This window comes from Psittacula echo, assembly GCF_963264785.1.
Source record: "Psittacula echo genome assembly, chromosome: 1".
In the NCBI taxonomy this organism is placed as follows: Eukaryota; Metazoa; Chordata; class Aves; order Psittaciformes; family Psittacidae; genus Psittacula; species Psittacula echo.
The window spans coordinates 2,517,432-2,536,813 of NC_137735.1; the positions used below are offsets into that span (position 1 = coordinate 2,517,432).

A 19,382-nucleotide genomic window follows, 5' to 3' on the forward strand; every position below is an offset into this window, starting at 1 on the left:
CTAGAGACAGGGGTTTTAGGACCAGTATTAGAGCACTGAGTCCCAGTGAAAGTCCTAGATTATATTGCAGCTCTGGTTTTCGTGGGGCTGGAAATGTAAATGAAGTAGAGACAGTGTGTTTGCTTCTCCTCTCTCTTTTAAGCCATCTTTATGAGTTGCCAGATCCAGGGCAGTCTGGTTATGCAGAATACTATTGGCACAGCAATGGCATAACATTGCAACAGGGGTTGAAAATGAGTGACTGGGCTCTCTTTAGCTGAGTCTTATCGATTCTGACCTGAGTTGTAAATAGGCTGCTGAGGCTCTTGGTGCTCCCTTTGTCAAGGGTTGCCCCTGAACACACAGAATTGTGACTTTTGAAAAGAACGTGCTCCAGGGATGTGTGTGTGTATATATATATATATATTTATATATATACGAATGAGAGATCTGTGCTAGAAGTTAGGGTGGTTGATTTTGTCTCTTCTGTAGCCTCACACCATGTATTGATACCTTGGAGTATACATGAGCTCCCCAAAGGCCAGTTACTAAGCAAACAATGGAGTTTATTAAGATGTGGGATTCGGTAGCTGGATGCAGACATGGCCTATGGTTAGTACTTTAAAGATGAAAGATAACATAAATAAAGGAATATCATTAAGAGTATCTAGGATTTGTTCCAGCTTCTCCTAAGTTCAGGTGACTCTTGAGTAGTTTGGTTTCCGATGCAAGTCCTGAAACCCAGACGTTCAGGCTGTGTTATTACATTATCGATGTACTGATCTTACTTTGGACAGTGGAAACAGACCTTAACTTGTTGGCCATCATCCAACTGTATCCTAATACAACTTGGTAGGAAAATTTGACATTACTGTTTATAAGATACTTCGAAGCAGTTGAGACTGGTGACCTCTGTCCGAGGTGGATGTCAAGGATGCTGCTTTATGCGTAGCTTTACTTGCAGACAAGGCTTGATTTATTCCAGTAGAATTAGGAATTGTGACTGTCTTCCAGAGAGATGTAAAATACTTCCTGAACCATAGAACAGTTTGGGTTGGAAAGGACCTTAAGATCGTCCGGTTCCACCCCCCTGCCATAGGCAGGGATGCCTCACTCTAGACTGTATCACTTAAGGCTTTGTCCAGCCTGGCCTTGAACACTCCCAGGGATGGAGCATTTACCACTTCTCTGGGCATCCTGTGGCAGCACCTCACCACCCTCACAGCAAAGAACTTCTTCCTTATATCTAACTTGAACTTCCCCTTTTTCAGTTTGAACCCATCACCCCTTGTCCTGTCACTGCAGTCCCTGATGAAGAGCTCCTCTCCAGCATCCTTGTAGCCCCCTTCAGAAGGTGGTCTGAGGTCTCCACGCAGCCTTCTCTTCTCCAGGCTGAACAGCTCCAACTTTCTCAGCCTCTCTTCATACAGGAGGTGCTCCAGCCCCTGATCATCCTCATGGCCTCCTCTGGACTTACTCCAGCAGCTCTATGTCGTTCTTTTTTTGTGTCGTGCTTCCTTTCTTCTAGCATTTATCTATATTATCTATCTCTTCACACTCCAGATCTCCAAGTGTTTTGATATTCCCAAGGCCCAGAAAAGGCTTTCCTTGGAAGCTGATCCTATACCATATGTTTTGTCAGAATACCTTTTCATCACTTGTTAGAAGGCCTCACTGGCTTTCTGATGACTCAGGGCCTGCACTCTAATACCGATAAGATAATGTTTAATCATGTATTCCAAAGCAGGAGATTTAGGTCACAGGATTAGTTTGTTAGGAAGCTTCAATCAAGAACATGTTAATTACAATGCATCCTACGCCCAGACAGATGTTGAAGTTTGAATGACGAGATAAAATGGAACTTCAGTTGATGCAGAGCACAGCACAAAACTAGGCTTAATGTTTTAAAGCAATGCCTGTGGATTTAGGTCAAGAGTGGAATGTCAGTGTGTGGCAATGACCTTGCAACAACTCCTTTTTTTCCTCTACCCTGTTCTCCCAGTATGTTCAAAGGGCTTAAGTTCCCATTGACTATGTGAGGGAGTTAATACTCCTGTTTTAAAGGTTTTTTTTGTGAAGGAATTAAACCTTCTCAGGTATAGCTGGGACCCGTAACACTTCACATGGTTTTGCTTTTCAGGAATAGATAGCCGATACAATGAAGGCTGCAGGGAACTGGCAAACTATCTGCTTTTTGGCTTGTATAATCAGTATAACAACGACTTCGAAAGAACTGAGTTTCCTGAAGAAGTTCTGGATGGTGAGTAACATACTCAGGCCTATTCTTCAGTCTTTGTGGAAGGAGGGTGAGCAGAAAAAGGGGCAAAACTACAGTAAAGAAAATAAGTCTTTAATTGTGTATATACATCTGAAAAACACTGCTGAAGAGCTCTTGTTTTTAAATATGTTCCCTCAAATGTTCTAAATCTAAACAAATCCAGCCCATGATGAGGAGCCCTACTTCAGTCATGGTATGTATGTACATGTGTCAGCAATGACTGTGATCCCGTCTCTGGAGTTCTAGAATACTTGAGCTCTTTTTTACTTTAACTTATCAACTTGTTTGTGTAGCATTTGGAAGGTGGCAGTCACCACGATCATAGGTTATTATTCCCTTACATGAAACTTTGAATATCTACTCCACAGTTTTAGTTGGAGTAGCCTAATGTAATATCAGGCAAGAGCAGCTCTAGTTTCCAGTTGCATAAGTGCTCTGTTCAGGATTCCTCACCGACGCTCTTGGCTTTTCAAAGGAGAGGCTGATGCAAGTTCTGTGCAAGACTTCAGAATAAACCCACGATTGTTCAGAACAGTAAGAAATGCCCTTGTGCTTAGAACTGTATGTGGCTGCCAGCAGTTTCTTGTTCTTTTTGTAGAGAATTGGGGAATGACTGTGTCTTCAAATAGTTAAACCATTTTCATTCATTGAGGTACAGCATAGGAAAAATGTTTTCTATCCAGTTTCTGTGAGGTTTTTTTAATGCCCATCTAATACTGTCAATGGAGTCTTGATGCTGGAATAATATTGCTTCTGCTTGTTACAGATATAATCATATTGATAAAGCCTGACAGTGTCCATCTGTACTGTAACCCTGTGAATTATAATCATCTTCTGCCATATGTGGCATACTGGAGGAACTTGCATTTTCACTGTCTAACTGAAAATGAGGTAAGTGCAACATGAATACAGATGAGATTTGCTAATGAATTGATATTCACAGTGCAACTTCTTTGTAACGTTGCTTCCTGAATGCTTTTTGTCCTCTTTTTTCTTCTTTTTCATACTCAGCAGGGGAGTGATCTCTGTATTAATGGATATTAATCATTTTGCTAATGTGTGCTAGAAGAATATGGTTTTAATACTTTGTGTTTGTTGGAGCATGAAGACAAATTGCTCCCCTCGCCCACTAATTACTATTGTTTTGACATGAGTCAATGATCTTTTAATGAGGAAAAACGTGTGGGTTGTGAGAAATGCAGACTCTGAATCAAGTATTACAGTTGACAGTGAGATTTCCAATGATGGCGTTGTTTGCTACCAAAGTAGTGTTTTAATGTGGTGTTTGCCAGTAGTTCATAGGATCATAGAATAGTTACGGTTGGAAAGGACCTTAAGATCATCCAGTTCCAACCCCCCTGCCATGAGCATGGATGTGTCACCATATATCACATCGCCCAAGGCTCTGTCCTGTCTGGCCTTAAACATTGCCAGGGATGGGGCATCCTTCCTAACAGTAAGAAAGAGTTTTCTTTTATCTAATCTGAACCTCTCTTGTTTTAAATCATGCCCTTTGTCACACATCCTGCAACTACAGTCCACTGTGAAGAGCCTGGCTTCACCATGTCAATAACATTTTTGTGGGTGTTTGAAGGCAGTTATGAGGTCCAGTCATTGCCTCCTTCAGGCTGAACAAGCCTGGGTCTCTCCTTGTAGGGTGTGTGCTTCAACCCCACTGATCATCATGGTGGCCCTCCAGTGAACTTGCTTCACGAGAAGAACCAATGTCTTGCTTGTACGCGGATCCCAAACCTGGATGCAGTATTGTAGATAGACTCCTACATGTGCTGCTTAGAGGGGGATAAGATCTTTACCTTAAGATATAAACTGCAGAGCTACAGGTTAAAGCATGCCACAGCAAAAACTGAAGCCTGGCTTCACAACTCTTTTTCTGATGCTGGAATCCCTACTGAAAAGGCAAATCTTAAAACATAACTGTATGGTGGTAAAACACATGCATTTTGGAATCAAGAATGGAGTGGTTCTTAACACACTATTGCTAGGACAACTGCAATCTCAGCTATTGAATTTTAAGCTGCATCTGCTTATGGGTTTCTATATGATTTATTGTGCTGAGTAGTAACCTTAATCACACAGTATTGGCTAGAAATAATGGTGTAACTGGAAAGGTAAACCACGCACCTTGCTGTTTATGGAAAGGAATGGAAAAGTTTGATTTCTGAAGCTGAAAATACATTTACTTCATTGCTGCTTCCTCTGAATGAGCTGAGCGACGCATTCCCAGCCACGTTGCTAATGTATAAGTATTTCCAGGTTCCTAGATTACTTCTGAAAGAGAAACAAATAACTATTGCTGTGTCAGGCTTTAAGTGCATCCTGTTTACAGGAGCATTGTCTGTAGTGGCCTTTAAGATTGGGTTTTTTCAGTGATAAAAATAGCTCTTGCTTGCTTTTTTAAAAATGAAACCCAAAAAGCTCAGGGGTTATAAAAATAAAGCAAGCAAATGCCATACCGGGCTCTATGCAGCTCTTGAATCGGGCAAAACCTTCAACATCTCTTTCTTCCTTCTTGGAAGAAAAACCCTACTATTAACATGTGTCAAAATAGCCAAATAAGATAAAGTACTGAAATCTGATGAATACTATATAAGCTTTCTGGGTGTTATGAGTGTGTTGTTTATGGACTGGGCTGTATTTATGCAATCTCAGATAGTGAGCAAGCCTTTAGCACCCTGCCAAAACCCAAGGTCTTATTCTAACAGCATTTTAAGCCTCGAGAAACTGGCAGTTGTTTGGGGCTTGGCTTGGAACTGGAACTTTGATCTGACTTCCTGGGATTGAAGAAAGAACATATCTTGGAGGAACTGGGGCTGCATCTTCAATTCAGGCTTGTCTTAAAAGAACTTGTGCTTAAAATAACTTGTTGGGTGTACCCTGAAGCTCGCAAGCGCTATATACAAGAAGTTTATAATCGGGTAATTTGCCTTGATATTAAGTTCAGAGCACTGTATATAGAAAAAGGAAGAAAGTAAATAGACAAACCACCACTACCTTCTGATCTTGTTCCAGAAAGCAAATGACTCTTGAAGTACCCAGTGGGACTCAGCCTGTTGGTTTCAGACTTGCTGCGAAACTGTCCCTTTCCAGATAAAAATCAGCAGTTTTAGGTTTTTGTTATGTTCTAAAGATGTTTTTTGTGCGATTTGGCTCTTCACTCTAGTTTTTACACTTTTCTGAGCCATAAGTATCTTATTTGTTCTTTGCTCCTTCAGTTTACCAAAGTCTTCAGACAATTTCAGTCTGCTTCTGGTGTGAAACAGCAATGCAGTGGTGTTTCTTCTTTCCTCCTCCTTTTCCTATATCCATCTCTCCCTCAGACAGCAACTGCTTCTCTTTGCTTGTTCTGTGACCTGAGGAATATCTCTCCCCATGAAGTGTGGCAAGTTTTTTGTGCCACATCAGTTGGTATCCTGAAAATATCTTTTATTGTTTAGAAGTTGTTCATAATTTAGTGGATGATATTGAAAGACTTCACCAAAAGCTGAAAATAAAGTGTATCATAATGCCTTCATATAACCTTATTGAAAACCTTGCTCTGAAGTTTGATTTTTAAAGAACTATTTCCATTGGCTTCAATAAATCACTGCCATGATGGAGTTTCCAAAGTAAAGACTGAAGAGGTTCTTAAGCTTCTGGAAGCTCTAGGTGATATTTTTGTGGATTACGTGACACTTGCTATGGAATTGAAACAGTAGAATAAATATCCTCTTTTCTGCAAAACTAACAATTAATTAGGCATGCCTAATCACCTGTTCTTTTCAATTACTTCCTTCAGTATGAAGATGAAGAAGCTGCAGAGGAATTCAAGATTTCCAGCTTTGTAGACATGGTTCGGGATTGCAGTCGCATTGGCATTCCATACAGCTGCCAAGGTAGGGTAGCTTGGTTTCTGCTTGTAGTGTTGTAAGTGCTCTGCAGCATGCAAATCAACAGCTTAGAGAATGAAGATTTCCTTGCCTTTGGTAAGAAATAACTATTAATATGTCAGGAGTTGCCTTTGAGCCTCTTTCTACTTAAGAGTTGGATTCCTTTCTGAAAAATGGAAACTTCATCTGAAGGGTGAATGCTCACAGCGTGACTCAATTTGCATTCGGAGAAGTGTGTTCTGCTGCTACACAAGTTCTCTGTTCAGATGGGAGCTCCAGATAAATACTTCTTTATGTAAGGAGAGAATAAACATTTCGTTATGCAAGGTTCCTTTTTTAGCACTGAAAAAAACAGGACTGCACAACTTCCTGTTGTGATCTCTAGCCAGCCTCACAGCCCCAACAGTGTAATCTTGCATTGTTCGGGGAGGTTTGCAGTATCCCCAGCGGTGAATAATGCCAAAGCAATGCTATACTTGTACTTCACAGTACAGCATGAGCATGTGGGGCTTTGTATGATTTACTGTGGTGAGTAACCTTAGTACAGTAGGTGAGAGGCAAATCATAAAGGAAATCACTTTCTATTTTTGAATCACGTCAGTTCAAAACAAGCTAATTCAGTTTTCTGGTTCTTTTCTGTTTAATTCCTAATTCTCCACTGCATCTCTTGAAGAAAGGATGCTAAGCTCTGACTGCCTGAAAAATCACTAACAGGTCAGGGCGTGGGGGAAGGATGACAATGCTTTGCTGTGAAGTATCTAAAGAAGGTGTGTGGGATGATCGCACATCACTTCAGATGGTTTATGGCTGCACTGACGAGTACCGAGGAGAAGGGGTTTCCTCTCCCCTGACTTAAAATTCTGATTAACAGAGGGATGATGGCTTTAACCTGCCAGAGGGGAGACTGAGATGAGCTCTTAGGCAGAAGCTCTTCCCTGTGAGGGTGCTGAGGCGCTGGCACAGGGTGCCCAGAGAAGCTGTGGCTGCCCCATCCCTGGCAGTGTTCAAGGCCAGGTTGGACACAGGGGCTTGGAACAAGCTGCTCTAGTGGAAGGTGTCCCTGCCTGTGGCAGGGGTTGGAAGTGGATGAGTTTTAAGGTCCCTTCCAACCCAAACCACTCTGGGATCCTATGATGATGACAGTATTTTAAGGGCGAACATCTGTAGAAATTGGGGTAAGCAAAGCTCCCTGGTTTTTATCTTGAATTTTAGTAGGCACAGTTTTGCTAATAATGTTGGAATGAAATTTGCAGAGGCAGAATACCCTGTACTAGACTGATAGCTGGAAAAAAGGGATATAATCTGGGGTGTAGAGAAAGAAGTTTCTAAAAGCTACATAGTTTACAAAACCGAGTTTTTGATTAGAGAGTTTAAGTTATACAAAGAAGGGATAATTGAGATCCTTTATTAGAATCTCAGAACAACTCTAATATCACACAGCAAGTTCAACTGCTGGTATTTGTGAGACAATGTTAAACACAGAAACATTTCTTTTGCAGGTCATCTGCAGATCTTTGACATGTTCATTGTTGAGAAGTGGCCGATAGTGCAGGCCTTTGCGCTGGAGGGAATCGGGGGCGATGGCTTCTTTACAATGAAATATGAAGTGAGTAGTTACCTTTTTCCTTTTATTCCATTCCCATTCTGAAGCAGAAATTGACTCATGGAATTACTTCTGTTGGAAAGTACTGTTTGAAATCATCTCATCCTGACTCACCACTCAAGGTTCTAAGTTGGGTGATGTTTTTAAGGACCTTATGCAACTGAGTTCTGAATGTGCAGGAATGGAGACACCCCAATTTTGCTGAGAGACAGTTGTGAGCTGCACAGCTCTTGGTCCTGGCTAAACCATGATTGTTCGGTCATTCTCCAAGACCCCTGTTGTGATTTTGAACTTCTTTCCTTATTTCCTAGAGCCTCCTGTATCAATAACAGAAAACACTTCTTGAAACTCAGCTACATGGGTATAGATCTTCAAGAGCAGTGCAAAAGAAGCTGGTTAGACTGGTTAGTGACCAGTGCCTTGAGATAAACAGAGAAAATAAGAAGTGACTGTGTTTCTTGGGTCATTGGTTTTGACACAAGAGATGCATCTACTTCTCTCACCAACATTATATATGGTTAGGTCATCACAGCCTGCTGAACAGGGCAACAGTCAAGGTTTTGGATGATGTTCCTAGTTTTAATAATGGTTTGCTGTTCCATTCTAAGCCATTTGTGTCATTTGACTTGCTTATTGATTAATTCAACTCTAGCAGCATCTTCAGAGGGCAGCTTTGTGTTTATGTACTTGTTTGAAGCTTCTCTTATTTAATTTTCTTGGACCTCTGCCCCAGAAATGCAGATGTCCTATTTTTCTTGTCACTCCTCCATTTTTACAGCCAGAATGTTCTTTGTCTGGCTTCTGACAACTGGAAAAGCCCCCAAGGAATTCATAGTACCATTGTTAAAAGTCTCATCACATGTAGTGCTGTACACGCTTGCTCAGTAATCTGTTATATGAGTCGAAGTGTGCCTTTCTGAGCACTATACTCTTCACATTGGTACCTTTCTTCATCATTTTTTCCTTCATTCCATTGCTATTGATACCTTTCTTAACGATTTTGTTCCTTTAATGCATTCCATCACTAGTACTGTAATCACCTTCTTGTGTCAACCTGTCAATACTTTAATTATCTATGTAACTTAAAATACTTTAGTGGTTTTAATCAAACCATTAAATACAAAGTGCAAATAGATGAGCATCCTTGTAGTGGTCGGCCTAAGCATCAGTAGCCTTTATTGATGTCTGAAATGAGTCAATGGAAATTTCACTGTAAATTCAAGAGTTGTTTGGGTCTTTAATCGTCCTTGCCAATTCTCTTCAGGAATCTGTAGCTGCTTTGAGGAAATGCAATGGCATTTGTAAAGACAGAGCCTCTCCTGTTAAACTGTGGGAGTCGCTACCGTCTTTACAGCACTCTTGCAGGCTGAAGAAGGAGCAATGCAAATTCTCAGTATCTAAGAGTAAGCCTTTTCGCTCTGGCACTTCAGCCAGTTCCAGCCTGAGTTGTTGCTTTCTGCTCCCTTAAAATCGTAAGGGCATTTCAAGTGGGAAGTGGCATTCTTGACTCTTTATGTAACTGTTTATGCATGGTGGTCTGGTAGGCAGCTGCTGTATGTCACAGAAAGGGAGGAAAAAACAGTCTATGGGAAGAAATATATTTGGGATCACTGTAAATGACCTATAAGTGAAAACTGCCGTTATTAAAAGGGGGTGTTCTCAGTGCATTTTTAGCTCCTCAAACAGACTTCCCCTCTGCTGTGCATTCTGTGCTGCTAGATTTGAAGATAATCTAATGAGCCATTCAATAAATGTGCTTCATAAAATGTGCTTTTGTTATGCTCTGTAGTATTTAGACCACAGATGTGGCTCCCCCATCCCTGTCAGCGTTCAAGGCCAGGTTGGACACAGGGGCTTGGAGCAAGCTGCTCCAGTGGAAGGTGTCCCTGCCCGTGGCAGGGGTTGGAACTGGATGAGCTTTAAGGCCCCTTCCAACCCAAACCAGTCTGGGATTCTGTGATAACTTACTCTGTATTTTTCAGTGCTTTAAGGGCTATTGCGTTGCTCTATTACTCTTACTACAGAAATCAGAATTGCTCAAGATGCTGTAATCCAGACAATTTACTGTGCCAATAGGTGAACTTTTAATCAAGTGGATGGTGGGGATTCTGTGAATGCAGAAATTATTCAGGGTCAAGTTTCCCTTAAGAATATATTTTGGAACAGTGTTCTCATGCATCGTCTCACTACGTGGAAAAAGGTATTGCTAATTGCTAAGTTCAGCCAGCTTAGCCTATATTTACATTATGGTTACAGTAAGAATTGCCTGGTGTGGAGGACAAGTAGCCTTGGAATCTGCTTCTTGTCTGTCTTGTCTCAGAAAACTGATCTTTCCCTTTTGCGTGCACCAGCTGATGCTATTCTTTGCTATTAACTCAACTTGAAAAACTCTCTGAGATGATTTGTTTGAAAGGTGAAAGCAAAACTTTCCGCATCAAACCCTCATTTGAGGAGATGAGTCTTGGAAACATCCAGAGCACTGACATCTGGTCAGTTGTTTTGTGACCCGTAGTGTAAAAATAGTGCTGAATTCAGAGTTAAGGCGGGCTGTTAGACTGAGGAGCCTGCTGCAAGTATGCCTGTGTGGCTTAAACCTGAATCTGTGTTGTTCTTCATGGTGTTTCTCACAGCAGTGTGTTTAAAATCTGTTTCAGTTAATGGATGTCAGCGTTGATTTGTGGAAGACGTACAGCAAAATGGATCCTGTTTCCTTGGAGGACTTGCTCTTTGAGGTAATGCAGGTGAAATACTCTGAGTCAGCTGCTACTCTGTTCACGTAGCTGCAGAGCAAAACTGATGTGGTTTTGTTTGCTTGGTTTTAATAGTGCTTATGGACTTAATCTACTGGCTCTGCGTAGTGTTGTTTGTAGGGTCTCTTTCCTTTCCTCAAATCTATCATAAAGTCCACAAAAAACCAGAATAGCTTGTCTTGGATTCGTGGAATTTCTTAATTTGCCTGAAATTCTCCTTAAAGGATTTCTAAATAGTGTGTGAGTATTCTTCAGGTCATAGGATTATGTACAAAGAACAGACTGGTGGTATGTTTGTGTGGGTTAATCCTCCTTCTGCAGCAAGGGTGGGGGGGAAAATCCACTTTAACATACAGCCATTCTTCCCGGAAAAGCCACTTCTCAGGATCGCTTTAGGTGGGTAACAGTGACACATAGTGGCTGAACTGATGCTTTGTGGAATGCCAACAGCCAGTGTAAAGTCATTTTCAAGTGATGCTCTGATCTCAGTGCTGGAGAAGAAAGCAATGTATGACTATTAGTACATACGGTTTTGTTGTTCATTTTTGTTCAGTTTCTAGCTTGGCGGCAAAATAGGATTTTAATATGTAGGAATTTCAACAGTAAGTATCCTTTGGTAATAAAATACTGGTAATTCACCCCAATTTGGTTGTTTTATCAACTGCTGTCATGGAAATCAGAATGTCATACAGCTTGTAAGGCTGTCAGTCTAAACAGTCCCTCTCTGATACTTCACTTCCCTCTTCCTGTGGAAGTGGGGTAAATGTGGGACTTTTCTCATACTTGGTAAGTCGACCCTGAAACAGACTTCTTTATCCTATTTTGAAGTGTTGAACCTGGCAGTTATTAAATTGGCTTCAAATTTTCTGGGAAAACAAAGTAAAGAATGGGGTTTTCATATGACTTTGGTTTCATAGGCACTGGTGATTTAAAAAATGACTTATTTTTGCAATGAGTGTGAAGTTAGGTGACCTTGAGGACCATTTGAAGCTGATATATGTTTATGTTTTGTTAACATAGTTTTGATGTCGCTAAGTTCTGATTTGAGCTCCACTTGGGGTTTAAAAGAATGTTCTGTACAATATTGGCACGTTCCAAAACCTGACAAAAGCACGTGTTAGTTCTTAGCTTCCATGAAAAGATTGACACTGGAGTATTCTTCAATGATAGTTTTCCCCTCTAATTGGAAACCTGTATTTTAAACTACTAATATAGGCTTTATTGGTATTTTAGCTTGTCAAATACCATCAACATTCACTCTCTAAATTTCATTCATTGCTGCAGTAGTGAAGTAGCTGAAGTAAAATACTGGAGAATACTTGTACCACTGCTGAAAACATAGTTCTGGGTCTGCTCATTGTATATATCTGAGAAACTACACTTTCCAAAATCAGGATGAGTGTCATCTAAGTTAGTATGTGACAAGTAACTGAGAGGAGTCTTGAGAGCAGCCTAGTTCTATGAGGTTCCTGCTTTATCAGCATGATGCAGTCTTTTCTTCATTGATGCTCGGATTTTTAAGAGTGCAGCTCTTACCTGTAATCAGCTTCCTTTTTTATTCTGCTTCAGTGAGGTGTTACTGATACTGCCTTTCCCATTTACCAATCGTCTTTACAAATGCAGATGAAGAAATGACTGTCTGCCACTTGCATATCATGAGCTCCCGCAATTGCCCACCCTGTTGCTCATTTTGTGTCCACAAGCTTATTTAACATCAGATACGCATTATTGCAGAACCAGGTACCGATCTAAAACTCAAAACTTAAAGCTGTCCATGCATTCAATTTGGAGATCTTAAGGGGAAACAGGAGGTCGGAGTTGGGAGTGATCTCAAACCAGTGTATTTCCTTAGGTTAAGAGCAGGTAGTGCAGAGCTCTGGTCCTTTCTCCTCTCCTGCCTCTTCTGTCTCCCAGAAAAACCCAACCCACAAACAAATAACCACAGACACCTGAAAAAGACCCCTAAAATGCAGCAGAAAGTCCTTCTCTTTTAAATCAGGTTTATTTTCTTGTACTTACTGTTTCTTTGGGCAGGCTGTATAGTGAAATATATATTGTAGTGCACATACTGCATAGTGAAATGTGATCTGTGTTGTTCTAACATAATTCAGGCAGTACAATCTGTGAACTGCTTTCTCTGATATAACACTTCCCTTAATGTTGAATATTTTTTCTTGTAGGATTTAATGATTTTTGAGCACCAGTGGACCAAGTTTTTTGCTAATTTTGATACTGAAATTCCCTTCATTCTGGAGCTGTCGGAATCTCAGGCCGGGGAGGTAGGCCTACTTCAGTCATCCGTTGAACCCTCATGCCATCCTCACACAAGGAATAAGTATTCAGCACTGTGGTTTCTGGGTTTTAGCTTCTTCTTCTCCCTGCCCCACGTCACCTTTTATGGTTTGGGAGCAGAAACCTATTGTGTTCCTTTTCAGCTCACCATCCCACCTTATCTATCCATGGCTTAGCACTGCCTGGTGTAGTTCAGTTGAGTGTTTATTCATTGATAATTGAGTTTAGTTGATAGATGTCAGCACAGCAAATACCTGTTTGTAGATAGATGGGCTTTAATTTGGTGAAAGCCCTGGTATGTGCATTTCCAAACAAGGTTGCATGTGTCAGATCTCAAACATAACTCAGTTCTGGGACTCCAACACAAGACGGATGTGGAGCTGTTGGAGCGAGTCCAGAGGAGACCATGGAGATGCTGTGAGGGCTGGAGCAGCTCTGCTCTGGAGCCAGGCTGAGAGAGAGCTGGGCTGGGGCAGCCTGGACAAGAGAAGGCTCCTGAAGGGGGAGACCTTAGAGCAGCTCCAGTGCCTAAAGGGGCTGCAGGAAAGCTGGAGAGAGGCTTGGGACAAGGGCCTGTAGGGCCAGGCCAAGGGGAATGGCTTGAACCTGCCAGAGGGGAGACTGAGCTGAGCTCTTAGGCAGAAGCTCTTCCCTGTGAGGGTGCTGAGGCGCTGGCCCAGGGTGCCCAGAGAAGCTGTGGCTGCCCCATCCCTGGCAGTGTTCAAGGCCAGGTTGGACACAGGGGCTTGGAGCAAGCTGCTCCAGTGGAAGGGGTCCCTGCCCGTGGCAGGGGCTTGGAACTGGATGAACTTTAAGGTCCCTTCCAACCCAAACCAGTCTGGGATTCTATGATAACTGATGGTAACATACAGCATGGGTGAAAATAGCACAGTAATTCTGGGTAGTGGCTGTTACTTTTTTAATTATATATGAGACTTAATGGTGTTTGAATTTGTTCATGAAGGTTAGAAGTGGTTTCTGAAGGTTTAGGAGTTTTCTCAGAGAAGGATAATTCAGGTTGCTTCTCAGTGATAGTGAAAATATATCATGCTTTCTATTCATTTACTTGTTCATCAGTTTGGTTTTTTTTCTACTTCACAGCCTTTCAGAAGTTATTTCAGTCACGGAATGATCTCAAGCCATATAACAGATAACAGGTGTTGACTCATTATTCTCTCTGAAATTGTGCTGTCACTAGTACCTCTATGTTATTTCTGTATCTCTGATGCTGTAATGATTTTAATTCCTTTGGGGCCATCTCAGCAGATCGAATCTCATCTTTACATAGTGGAAAAAAAACATGCATAGGCATTTCTGGGAAGGATAAGCCAGATTTTAATGAAATCTAATGCTGCAGTTATTACATATAGAATGTCAGTATGTTTGAAACAATCCACTTTGTGCATTGTAGTATGATCAATGTCTTCATGGTCAGATATCTGGTCCCTTCTTATGTGATGTTCTGTGATCTAAACAAACTCATGATCTTACGTAGTTCGGTTGGTCCTATTTGTATGATGGTCTTACTTGTATGATACCGTTGGTCCTATTTATGATACTCAAACCCAAGTAAAATATGAAGGTTGAAAAAGTCAGTATGCTTTTGTGTGTCGCAACACGCACAAGACCAGTGCTTAAAATAGGGTCGTTAAAACCTAAATCTTAGCCAGTATAAGCTGAGAAATGCAGCTTTATTTCATTTCAGCATAAAATAGTAACTGAGAGAGGAAGATTGCTTGTCCTGTTTTGCAAAACCAAGACTTCTGCTGTTTTGAGCTAAATAAAGGTTGCTTAGCTACTTGAATGTCTGCAGATTCCTCTTTATTTGGAATTAAACAGTGGAGTTCAATGTCCTTCATTGTTTTCAGCATCCTATGTTGTTTGCATTTAAATAATGAAAAGAAAGACCTTGACCTCTGCAGCTGAGTCTTAGGCCCAAAGCCAGAACTGCAACCAAAATAGTTTTGCTTAGTTCAACAATATAGTCGTTTCAGGCTTTTTCAAGATGGTAAATTTTCAACTAGTCAGCTTTTCAAGGCAATTTACATTAAAAAAGAGGGGAAAAAACCTTCTAATAGCATTTGGGAGACAGCCTTGAGATATTTAAAGCAGGTTTTTCTTTGCAACTTGGTCTTTTCGATGGGAACTTTTCTACAACTATAGTAAACTGCTTTTGTCCTACTCTTCTAGAAATCCAATAGTTGGTCCATCAGACTTGAAATCTTTGATTTTATTTGTTGCTTGTAAGTTTTCTTTGCGTATTATGGTGCTGATCCCCTCTTTCCTCCTTAGCCCTAGCCGGCAGCCCTTCGTCCTGTTCGGTAGCCACTCGACTAAGGAAAACTTGAACTCTGGTAACTTTAATTTTCCATCAGAAGGACATCTTGTTCGAAACACTGGTCTTGGGGGAAGCACTGCGAAGCATATGGTAAGGCTTCTAAGTAGTTATCTGCTATGTTGAAGTAGTGTGCATTTTCTCTGTATACTTTTTGTGCCCTTAAAATGCTTACCTTCCATGAGTTAAACGCCCATTTCTTAGTATGTACAACCACGTTACCTTAACAATCAGTTTAAGGGACAAATTTCTTATTTCTCACTTTTTCCAAGACATATTATAATGGATGTTAAATCAGGGATACGTGAATGAGTGAAAATACATTTTTCCCCTATGAAAAGACAACTTTTTATGTGGTGCTGTAAATATGTGGGGTGGGGGAAAGGTTTTCGTGAGGTCCTTTGTTCTAGCATTCCTTTATAAAGTAAAAATCATCCTGAAAGTAGCATATGATATACTCAACTCTGACACACAGAATCTTGTTTTAATCAGCATTGTTTAGCCATTTCTTAAAAAGAAATAGTCACATTTTGATAATGACTTTGTGAGTAGACGCAGGGTACTTGTGTGTATCCAAATTTCCATGTATGCTTCGGCAACTGAACAGTTCATGAAACTCTGCAACTCTTTCTGGTGTTCAAAAGCAATGTTAAGCTCAAGTTGTAAGATTAACTTGTTTCCATTTTCAAGTAAAAGCTTAGTTTTAAAACATATGATGAGGTCGATGGCTTGTTGCACGTAACTGGGGAAGCGACCCCAGGGAATTCTGATCCTCTGCCTGGCTGGGCTGGGTGCATCAAGAAGGTAACTCGCAGCGAAGGAGGAGAGGTAGCGTGGAGCTTGCGTTGTGTAGTTCTCCCTGTGAGCAATTCCCATGGGCTCCGGGAGTGTCCATCAGTTGTGCGAGTCCAGAGTCTGTGCTGCTGAGGAGATGGATGTGGTTGAGTACAGGTCATCATGGAGTATGATTGAGGGAGTGAGTTTATGATCTTGTCGTGACAACATTTCATGCGGAGATGCCTTAGGGCTGGATGGACGTGGGTATTCTGAACACTGCCTGTGTTGAGAGCCTGAGAAAGGATTGTTTTAGCATCCTGGTGAAATCTCATCCTCCATTTGCTACTCTATCTAACTCTATTTCTGTAAAAAACACTTCAGATTTTGCTTTTTCTTTCCATGTTAACATTCCCATTAAGACTATTTGATATCTTCCAAAATGCAAGTACAGTTTTATTCTGATGTACTTGCTCCGCTGTTGTCCTCAGATTCTGATGTTGTTCTTAAAAAGGTGGTTTATTTACAGGTACAGGTGATACTGTTTTAATAGGGTGTCATGAAAATAGTAAATAAGACCAAGTGCAAGCATAGTTTTGGGACCCTGACACACTTTCCTCTCCATGAAAAGAGCAGTTGACGTAGGAAATTGAACACACATTAACGCTTACGGAAGTCAGAGCTCATCTCCTTTCCAAAGTCTTTCAACCATTCAGGTCAAGTCAAAAGTGAAATATTCCTATGAAAACGTAAGTTGCTTTTTTACACTCCAGTTTAGTCTGTGTTGTACTCTTCCTGTAGTATGTCAGTGGTTAGAAGACTTAAGGGGAACTTAGCTGATGGTTGGTTATGGCACCAATTTGTTTTACTAAAGGTCTTTTTGTATCTCATTACTACTGACAACTAGGTAGTGCAGTGTGTATCTCCAAAGGGACCTCTGGCTTGTTCAAGGACCTATTTCTTTGGAACCACTCACATTCCTTTCCTGGGTAAGTACATTAAAAATGCCAAACAGTGATTGAAGGCTGTTATTCTCTTTGATTGTTTAAAAGCTGTAGCAATTTGGCTACAGCAATAGCATGGCTTTGATTCCTTTATGAGCATTAGGGTATGGAGTGGTAGGTAATATGTAGTTCTGTACTAGTGCATGAAATCATCATAGAAGACTGTTCCTTTGCACATCCTACCTTCCAGTGTGAAAATCTCTCAGAGCCGAGTGTTCAGGCCTTTTATAACTACTGCATAAACATTTAAGTCCATGTTCCATACTGACTAATAGAAAAACAGTCCCCAAACATAGAATAATTCAAAGTGATTGTTGTCAAATAAGCCTGCTTTATCTTTAATTTGAGAATATAATTGAGGATTTTTATAAGATAGAGAAAATTCTTTGGTTTTTATCCTTTATCCTCTGGTTTGGGTCCCATGGAGTGTGTTGTAACAACTGTCTTCACTAGTAAAAACAAGCCCTGTGAAATCGTTAAAAGCAATTTTCTTACCCATTTTAAATAGCTGCATGAGACCATGGATAAAGTCAGTCTCTTTAGGATTAGATTACTATATATCTTGGAACCATATCCAGTTCAGAAAGTATCTGAAAAGAAGATGTTCGGAGGCTTGCAAAATGAAAGGAATTATGGCATGTGTATGCTCTAGTTGTGCTTTTTCCTAGGCATCCAGGCGTGGGAGACAGGATCTTTGTTCTGGCCCAGTGCAGCTGGTTTTAAGGGATGCAGATCTTAGTCTTGGCTGTGGGGTGTACTGTCTGTACTGACACAGCTTAACCTGTGCTTGAGCTCTGTTTTAAATCTGCAGTGTAAAATACTGGCTAAATGTCATGTAAGATACTCAGCAGAAATGTTATGCCCAAGAAGATCTGTGTAAATGCTTCTGAAAGTGCTTAAACCAAACACTTTTGTCTTCAACACAGGAAATGACAACGAGACGCACAAGGAAGCTGAACAAATGTAAGCTGCCAACTTTGTGTTATGGCTTAATTCTTCACTCTTTACCTGGTGGCAGTAGGTCAGAGCTGCTTTTAGTCAGCAGTGGCTGTTGGCATTTGCAGAGCTACACTTTGATTTAGCATCGTGTGCATGTGAGAGGGTTTTAAAGGCAAATTGCTCATTGAGGGTTTCAATGAGCAAACTAGGAATTGTTACTGTGATGTTCTTTCTACTGTACAGCAAAGTATGCAAGGAAATATGAGTTAATTTTGTTTGAATTCTTGTGTCTTAACACTTAAGTAGCTCTAAAATATACTTTATGTATACTAAGGGGAAAGTATCTGTAACCGAATGAGAGAACGTTCCACTGATAGAAATAAAAGTGATTTTTTAGTTTCGATTAAGCTAAACAACATGTTAAATTTATAATGGTTAGTAAAAATGCCAGGAGGGAACACTGAAACTTGTAAAGAAATTTCTCTGTATTAAAAGATAAAGTAATTTTGCTGTATAAAGGATAGATAGAAGTTAACTTCTGAAGTTTTTTATTAGTAAGCAACAAAGCTCCAGCACATTTTAACCTTCACAAAACAAGACTTTGTTTATCCATGTTGATGTCCTCTTCTCTGCATGTTGTAGATATCTGTCGAGCTTTAAGAATGTAGTGGATAACCTGCGTTGGTACTGCTCTCAGTCTTGATAAACCAGACCTTTCCGTAGAGATTTTATCCTCCTTGCTCATTAGGATGATTTTAGGAGCCTTTTCTTGCTTCTGCAGTGGAGCAGGATAGCAAGAGATTAAAGATGTGTCAGAGGGAGCTGGTGGTGGTGACCTTTCATGCTAAGTACTATTGACTTTTGGCAGTTGTGATGTGGTCCTCAAAGGCAAAAACGTGAAGCTACCAGACTGCACTGGCACAGGTTGCCCAGAGAAAGTGTGGCTGCCCCATCCCTGGAAGTTCATGGAGAAGCATTGGTGCATTTGGGGGCCGTGTTTTGGAGCCTCACATCCTTCTTTCCATCCCTCAGAAATGCTTTGCATATAGTACATATAGCTTAAATGCTGTATCCTTCTCTATCCTCCCTCCCTCAACGTTTGGCAGTTGCAGAGGAGCAATGAGAGGAGTGAAAACTGGAGGAATTAGGACCGGTTTGTTGGTCTACTTGCCTTTGTGTTCCAAAAGACTGGTTTGCTTGGGTATCTTTTTTTGACATGCTCACTCGCCGGAAGGTGCTTCACTCTGTTTTCCAGTTTTGCTTTGTGGAACCCGGGGCTCCCATTCTGTTCTTGCTGGAGTATTTAGGATGTGCTCCTCAACACAACTGCCACCAAAGTCAATGATAAAACACTGGCTTTTTTCCTTGACTGATGAGAGCAGGGATGCACTTGTGCCACGAGGTTTTTTCCCCCAAGCTATTCTGTAATTGGAGCAATTTACTTGCTGTAATTCAGTTTATTTTAATTGAAAAGGTTAAATATAAAAGTATAAGGGTGCTGGGGTGCTGGCACAGGGTGCCCAGAGAAGCTGTGTCTGCCC

General features: G+C 40.9%; 1 protein-coding gene across 1 annotated transcript in view; it reads left to right on the top strand.

Moving 5' to 3' along the window:
• Positions 1-19,382, top strand: part of DNAAF9 (dynein axonemal assembly factor 9) — a gene marked incomplete at both ends in the record, with an annotated part of 73,478 nt that overhangs the window by 16,651 nt on the left and 37,445 nt on the right. The window contains 10 exons of the mRNA XM_080632120.1: positions 2,120-2,239; positions 3,024-3,148; positions 6,054-6,150; positions 7,644-7,750; positions 10,402-10,479; positions 12,678-12,776; positions 13,891-13,946; positions 15,082-15,217; positions 16,806-16,887; positions 17,829-17,865. Of these exons, the coding sequence (XP_080488246.1) occupies positions 2,120-2,239; positions 3,024-3,148; positions 6,054-6,150; positions 7,644-7,750; positions 10,402-10,479; positions 12,678-12,776; positions 13,891-13,946; positions 15,082-15,217; positions 16,806-16,887; positions 17,829-17,865 (937 nt within the window). The remainder of the gene's footprint in view (positions 1-2,119; positions 2,240-3,023; positions 3,149-6,053; positions 6,151-7,643; positions 7,751-10,401; positions 10,480-12,677; positions 12,777-13,890; positions 13,947-15,081; positions 15,218-16,805; positions 16,888-17,828; positions 17,866-19,382) is intronic.